Below are 8254 nucleotides of genomic sequence, written 5' to 3' on the forward strand. Positions count from 1 at the left end.
AATTTGACTATGTGCTAAATAAGTATTTTCTCTTGCCTGTTCTGAATATCTCACCATTGGATGACCATGAGTAGAAAGGGTGAAAAACTTTCTATTTGCTTTTTTTGTTGTTGTTGTTGGAGGGAAGAGGCCAGAGGAGGAAGGAACCAAAGAATTTAGGAGATTCCAACTACAGCCAGAGAGGGGTGAAGAGGACAGATCATGTTCGGGCTAGTACTTCTCAAGCAAACTGAGGTGTAAAGTTTGCTCAACTCTTTCCTAAAGGGGAAAAGGGAAACGGCAAACGCAGAAGTCAGTTTCCGATCTATCCAGCGTGTGACTGTGCCAGCCTCTTTGCAGGCATCCCGAAACAAGGGGCAGGGGGTGTAGCAATCGATACACACACACGAGGAATGCTGACATCACTGTTTCTATATGCAGTCAGCAAGTTTATTTCAAGTATTATGACAATCATAAAGGAGTCCCTGCCCTTGGGATGACAATCTAAAAAGGCACGACACAAAAGGAAAAGGAGTTGGGAGAGAGGAGGAAAAGAGCAAGTTCCGAGAAACGGAAGTTTGTCCATCACTTTTTCATAGAAATCCCCATGGCAGCATTGGATTATAATGCCAGGAATTTAGGGGGGGTTGGGGGGGGAGGACAGGGGGACAGAAAGAGAGTCAAAAATGCCAGCTATCCAGTTCAAATCTCACTGCAGGTTTATGACCTGCCATGTTGTTTTTATTCTGGTTTTGCATTGCTCTGTTTTTATTCCATGTTAAAATGGACAGCTTAGTCAGCAGATTATGAGGCTCTTAAGCTCAGGGTTGTGAGTTCAAGCTCCACATTAGGCAAAAGATTCCTGAACTGCAGGGGGTTGGACTAGATGACCCACGTGGTGCCCTCCATCTCCCATGACTCTAATATTTTTAACCTTTATTGGAATCTGTCAAGAGAGATTCGGTTATTATTGGGCAGTAAAGAAGTGAAGTTCTGGAAATTGAATAAATAAATCAATTACGGTCAGACTCTGCACCACCCAACCTGCAATACAAAGAGTGCAATCTTGATCGATCATAAAGCTGGTTTGTTGTAAAGATTAACCATGATAATCCTACTTCAGGGACTGTGCCAGCAGCAAAAGTTGTACTCTGGACCAAGGAAGTCCTCACCTCCAACACGAGTTCATCAGGCCTACAGCCCACAACTCCCTATGTACACTTACCTGGGAGTAAGCCCCACTGAGCGTAGCGGGGCTTACTTTCTCAGTAAACATGTGTAGAACTGCCTTGTCAGGGAAGCTGTGTTAAGTCTCGGAGCCCTCTCCCTGTAGCCATAAAATACTGATCTGCCAGATTTATTCTAAGGATTGTTGAAATTGTTTTGTTTTGATTTTAAAAAATGAATGCACTTGTACTGTTCAGTCAAAAGGGTTCCCAGATTGCATAACAAATATAAAGACAGAGAGGAGGAGAAGCAAACAGGCAGGTTCTGAGTCAGAATTCCTACAAGCAGTGGTTTTTTTCTTTAAAAAAATGTTTAGGGGTACTCTCATTTTCCTACTCATATTGAAATACTGCCCCCTCAATGAGGCCAAATTTAAGATTCACAAAATGTGTAGGCGCAGGCATGGCCAAACTTGGCCCTCCAGCTGTTTTGGGACTACAACTCCCATCATCCCTAGCGAACAGGGCAAGTGGTCAGGGATGATGGGAACTGTAGTCCCAAAACAGCTGGAGGGCCACGTTTGGCCATGCCTGGTAGGGGGTATGTGTACCCCTGCGTCCCCCCAGAAAAGAAAGCACTGCCTACAAACAACCAGCTAGGGTGGAAGTAGTTCAAGCAGAGGAGAAACCATAAAGGAGCTAATATTTCTATAGGACCGATGGAGTGGCCCTCCTCCCCTTCTCTCCCTCTGCTCGTTCTAGATAAGGCTGATCAGACTTAGAGACAGGTGCTTATGAACAAAGTCCTTCCTCCAATTCTTTGCTGCACATAGCGTGTGGGTTTGCCCACTCTCGACACTTACATAGCAACAAACCTGGGTTTACCACAGCAAGTACACTCAACAGGAAGTTAGGGGCCAGTCCTGGCTCTCTGGCAAGCATGCAGATCAACTCATGGCTTTTTAAACACCCATTTGTCACATTCACACATTATATTTGATGGTGTACACTTTAATGCAACAACGCATTAAAAAGTGCCCAGGCACCAACAGGAGATTTTGATCCTAACCAGTAGTTAACACATATTATTATTATTATTATTATTATTATTATTATTATTATTAGGATGCGGGTGGTGCTGTGGGTTAAACCACAGAGCCTAGGGCTTGCCAATCAGAAGGTCGGCAGTTCAAATCCCCGCAATGGGGTGAGCTCCCGTTGCTCGGTCCCTGCTCCTGCCAACCTAGCAGTTCGAAAGCATGTCAAAGTGCAAGTAGATAAATAGGTACCGCTCTGGCAGGAAGGTAAACGGCGTTTCCGTGCGCTGCTCTGGTTCACCAGAAGCGGCTTTGTCATGCTGGCCACATGACCTGGAAGCTGTACGCCGGCTCCCTCGGCAAATAACGCAAGATGAGCGCCGCAACCCCAGAGTCGGCCACGACTGGACCTAATGGTCAGGGGTCCCTTTACCTTTACCTATTATTATTATTCCCAAACGCAATGAGATTATATATATATATGTAAATAAAGGGTTAAAGAGCCCCAAACAAACCTGATCGCAATCCATATCCATCTTCTGCAAGCAAACAGTCCTCCCTGCCCCCCTCTACTTTGCAGAAGAGTCTGTTTACATTCTGGGTGTGCAAGTTACAATGCGGAACTAAGCAAAGGCCAGCCTCCCTTCCCCATGGCAGACAAGATGAGGCAGGTCAGGGAGTATCAAAAATGACACCATCAAGGCTCTCCGTCTACGCATTTGAAAGCTCTGTGTTTTTGGACAGTGTGTAGGAGGTCAAAGGACTCTGCAGAACGTGCTGTAAGAGTGTGGGGGGGGGGAGATCTGGAGGGCTGTGTGCTGCACACAGAGCAATCTTAAACCCAGCCAGATGGGTGGGGTATAAATAACAAATTATTATTGTTGTTGTTGTTGTTGTTCTTCTATACTCCAAAGGAAATCCCACTTAGTCCAATGAGGTTTACTTCCAGGTATCACAGGGCTACAGCTGTAAATAATGTGCTTCCACTGGCCACAAAGTCCTTGCTGCCTAAGGTCTCCATTGGTTACCGGTAGGTGATCAGCAACATGCTGCTAGTTTGCAGACACAGCTCTGCATTTGCAACACAAGCCCAGTAATAATACTGGCCTTTCTTACAGGGTGGCTGTAAGAATTTATGAGAAGACAGATGCTCTGCAGCACTGTAAAGGTATTTTGCATTTAAATACTTTGGCCAGCCGGCCTGCTGGTTCTTTCAGCTTAGAAAAAGGCAGTTTGTGCAGCTGGGTCACAGCCCTGCCTAGGATGAGACCCAAAATCTCTGGCCTGGGCATGATGTTCACTGGGTAGCCTTGGACCAATCACCTCATCTCAGCCTAGGCTACCTCCCAGGATTGTTGAGAAGACGAGGAGGGCAATCTGTATTTATTTAATTATTGCATTTATATCTCACCTTTCCTCCAAGGAGCTCAAGGTGGCATACATACATCGCTTCCTCTTAATTCTATCCTCACAAAGCCCCATTCTCCCCCCCATGAGATAGGTCAGGCTAAGAGTGGGTGGCTGGTCCAAGTTCACCCAGTAAGCTTTGTGGTTGAGTGGGGATTCGAACCCTGGGCTCAGAGGTCCTAGTCCAGCTCTCTAGTCACTACACCACACTGGCTCCTGTGTATATATAGCTTGTGTATCTTGGAAGAAGGAAAGAATATAAAGGTGAATAATTAACAGCACAGGGCAAAGTAAAAAAACACAGAAGGAAAGTGCTTCAAGTTATTTGCCACTTGGTGTTTTTGTGTGTGGCTATTTTAGAAGACTTCTTCTTAGTTATTGCTCATTTGCAATAACTAAGCAATTTTAAATGTAAAGGCAGAGTAAATAAAAAGAAATAAAATGTATTAAAACCAAACACTCAAAAAAGCATAGTAAACTTGGGAAGAGGTGAAATCTGTTCCATGACACATTTCTTCCTCCCAAAGACTCCTGGGAACTGTAGCTCTGTAAATCTCAGTTGCCAGGATTTTTGGAGTGGGCATACTTTAAATGTATATTGCATAGGTGACCTTAGTCTGTTTTTACCCCATAAATCTGTTCTGTTCCCACTATGATCTACCAAACTAAAATGCCCCTCAAAATACCGGGTATGTGTTTTGATACTTTGGGGTGGATAGCCCCAATCTTCACCCCATTCAGAGTTGAACAAATCAGGTAATTTCTGGACAGGGATTTGCAAAGATCAAATCCCTTGGGCTTCACTAGGCCAACTAAAACTGACATCTTACTGAGATGCTGTTGAAAACTAAAATTCCCTGCTGGCTTTCATAAGGGAAGGGGAATTTTGTAAGAACCCAGTTAGGAGAAAAGAAAGTGTCAACATCCCTAGTCATCAAGCTGAAGGATCTTCATCACTGCTTCATCAATGACTCACCATCACAAAGCACAAACTGGAGAGGGGGCAAAAGAGAGACAGAGCTATCTCTCTCAATATACTGAAGCCTGAAGGATATTTTTTACCAAGTTTTTCTTTTTCCTTTTTAAAAATGGACTGGCCACAGCACCAAGAAATTCATCAGGTGGCTTTTCAAGCTTCAGCAAAATCTCAAGCTGAATGTGTTCATAATTTTATAAAATAAATTGTGCTGTAGAGATGAGCCCCTTCCTGGTTTTATGCTGGAATGCAGAACAACATTTTGAGCTGCATTTAATGTTACATCTTTTTTTTTAAAGGAACTGAACCTAATTCCAAGTTTATAATGAAAGCAGAGTCAGGAATGAGACAGGAAATACAGTAAGATCAAAGCAAAGGAACAGCTTCTAGCCTCTTCCTAAAGTATGGGGGAAGGGCTACAGCTAAGGGGGGGGAGTGTTGCTCAGTGGTAGAGCATCTGTCCTGCATGCAGAAGCCCTCAGGTTCAATTCCCAGCATCTACAGCTAAGGCTGGGGAAAGACTCCCTTGCCTGAAACCCTGGCGGGCCACTGCCAGTCAGTGCAGACACTACCGTACTGATCTAGATTAACCATTGGTCTGATTCAGTATAAAGCCACTTCATACATTTCATATACAATCCTAAAACCTGCTTACCTAGGAGTAAGCTTCATTGAGCTCAGCAGGGCTTACTTCTGAGTAAAACACAGGATTGTGCAGTAAGGCTGCACACTTATCTGGGAGCAAGTCCCCTAATATTGTAGGGTTTACTACTGCGTAAATATGCATAGCATTTGATCATAGGTTATGCCAAAATAGCAAGCCATCGACACAAGTTTGCTTCAGGTACACAATTCATTCAGGCCACAGGGATTGACTTTATTTGGACAGGTATGTTGCTTGCTTTTAAGAAAGAAGAAGCAGAGAGGATGTACCCTCAGCTGCTACAGTCCTCTGGGATGCTTTTATGTATTGGAGGGGAGGTTTGCCAACAGCAGTAGGAGTTTTGAGGAAGGAAGAGGAGAAAGGAAACCAGAGGCATCCAGTGAGGCTTCTGCAAAGATTATCTGTTCCCTCCCACCGTTTCGGGGGGGGGGGGAATCCAGTGTAAAGGGATATTGATCGTGGTGGTGCCAAGATGGCAGCTCCCCATTTTTTAAAGGTATCTTCCCTGCTGCTGCTGCTGCTGCTGCCGCCACCTCCCATCTTTAGGTTGGGCAGCTGCCATTTTGAGTTCCCCCCAGCAGCCCCTCACAGGTGTTAAGATCAGCAAATGGTAGTTTCTGCTTGGTATTTTCTCAGGCATCAGAAATTGGGGGGGGGAGGCATTATTTATAGCTGCCCCTGGGCTTTGCAATCTCCTCCCTAAAGATACAACCCTTTCTTCTGGCCTTGACACGGTGTGTATATATAAGGACCTACCATGTATACTGACTGCAATTTGTTTTAATCACTTTTAAGACTGTATGTTTAAATAGTTGAAACCGGGCCTGGGACTGTGCAATGAAGAGAAAGGAAGAATATACTCTAAAACGATGATGATGATGATGATGATGATGATGATGATGATGATGATGATGATAATGATGATAGAATTGCAAGGTTGGAAGGGATTTCCAAGGGTCACGTATTCCGACTCCTTGCAATGCAGGAATCACAGCTAAATAATAATATGTATATGGATTTTCCCCAATTTATCTGCCCTCCATGGCACGGTGGGAAATGTTAAATGGTGGTTTATCAACCCAGCCGTTGTCCCCCGGAAAGCCTGAAAGGCGGGGGCCCATATGTAAGATGACGATTTTACTGAGCCCCACCCCCTCAAAGCAAAAACCCACCTGGAACTGGCCCTGCATTTTTGTCTTGTAGTTCTAAGCGCTGAGGAGAGATATGGGCTTCCACATTTATCATCCACAATAATCTTTAAAAGTCTGATCAAATGGAAAGAGTACATTTCGTCTCGTCCAGATCATCGCAGCACATTTTAAGAGCAAGGTTGAATGGAGCCAAGTTCAAGTTTTAATTTTAAAAAATTACACATTTAAAAACAGGATTAGCTTTAATTAAGGAAAGCCCACACTCTTCCCACATAATAGAGAGGCCTCCACAGACCTCACCCACCAGCCGGGTGTCCTCAGTTCACTGGCTCAACTGGAAAGTCTACTTGAATAAGAACAGCCAGGCCTCTGACCTTAAGAGATGGCAAATTAACCCTTTTTGGCGCTACACAAAAGAGCATAACAGGAAGGAAATCTGCAGCAGAGACCTCAAATTTTAATCTACAGCACCTACACTTTAAAGCCACCCTGAAAAACTGACCAAGAAAGGACAATCTGCTTTTGACACTCCACTAAAATGGAATCTGAGGCTGAGCACACAGCCGCCGACATCAAGCTTTGCTTTTCAAAATCTCCAGCACAAAAACAAAACACCTCTTTGCATTTGGGGAAGTTTGGCCACCCAACATGGGGGAACCCAAGAGGGTCCACTGCCAAACTGCTCACTTCAAAACAAGGTGATGTCAGGCACCAGGATGAGCTCAAAGTGTGGCACCTCGGCATCCTTTCCAAGGCCATAGAATGGCTTTCTTTCTTCCTCATAAAAGTTGGTCTGCCCTTTCCCTGGCCACCAAAAGCCAGCTTGTATGAACGCAATTGCCTTACTCTGTCCCAGAACATGCAAAGGCTGAGGCTTTAACAGTTCTTGGAGAGAGATGGCCGGTCCCTTCCAGTTGACTCCTGCCATACAGGATCAAGGCAGTTCATCCTCCGAACTTGATACAAGCCTAGCCCCCTAAAGGAGGAATCTTTCTTTTCTTCCCTTCTAGTGAAACGCTGCCATCCTAACACACGCACGCACACACACACCACTCCTCGCAAGTAAGCCCCACTGAAACGCGCGTTTAAGGGGCCCGATCCTGGCCCCGTCATTAACTCTTAAACGTTCTCACTTTTCATGATACAGCTTGGGGAAAAGGTAAGGACAACAGCAGCAAAGAGACTGGCCACCAAAGACTCCTGTCCCGTACAATTTTCTGGGAATGATCCACAAGATCTGGAAAGGGAGGACAGATGACCCACTCCAATCTCTCTCTCCCCCCCCTTCCGAAATCTCCCAAACAAGTACTTACCTCCAATTTACTGCTGTACTTTAGGCCTGAAACATACGCCTTCGGTGGAGCCCCGGAAGGTGGGTGATAAATGTTCATTTTTCCTTCGCTGGGAAGCCGGTAATCCTTCATATTTAGATTTCCCCCCCGCTTTATTCTCTCTTTTTTACGGAAAGTTTATGATGAAGTGCGATTGGGGGGGGGAGGGAGAAGAGAGCGAGAGGAAAGCAAGGCAAGAAAAGTTTCCAGAGAGAATCCCCACTTTGGAGATGTCCCAATCTCTTCCTGGCTAGATCAGTGAAACAGAAAAGAAGAATCGCGGCGGGGAAGGGCGGGGGTGGGGGCTTTAGCCAGAAGCCATGGCCGGAGCAATCCTCGTCGGCGAGTCGAAAGCAGCGAGCAACTTTCTTCGAAAAGAGAAGGCGTCGTGTTCTTCTTCCTCCCTTGCAGCCTCGATGGTGACTCCTTCTCCCCAGCTGGCTGGGTCTTTTCTCCCGGGCGCTGGGTGACTCGCTTCCCCTCCTCCTCTCCCGCTCAGCAACTTCCTTGTGGGTCGCCCCTTCCGCCGCAGGTAGCCAGTTT

The 8254-nt window shown here is 45.5% G+C and overlaps 1 protein-coding gene across 1 annotated transcript in view; it reads right to left on the reverse strand.

The window, feature by feature from the left end:
- The window catches only part of ST14 (ST14 transmembrane serine protease matriptase), a 42769-nt gene extending 34524 nt beyond the window's left edge, over positions 1-8245 (reverse strand). The window contains exon 1 of the mRNA XM_035138938.3: positions 7694-8245. Coding sequence (XP_034994829.2) covers positions 7694-7804 — 111 coding nt within the window. The 5' untranslated portion in view covers positions 7805-8245. The remainder of the gene's footprint in view (positions 1-7693) is intronic.
- Between the last annotated feature and the right edge of the window lie 9 nt (positions 8246-8254).

This window comes from Zootoca vivipara, chromosome 14 (genome assembly GCF_965207765.1).
Source record: "Zootoca vivipara chromosome 14, rZooViv2.hap1.1, whole genome shotgun sequence".
NCBI lineage: Eukaryota > Metazoa > Chordata > Lepidosauria > Squamata > Lacertidae > Zootoca > Zootoca vivipara.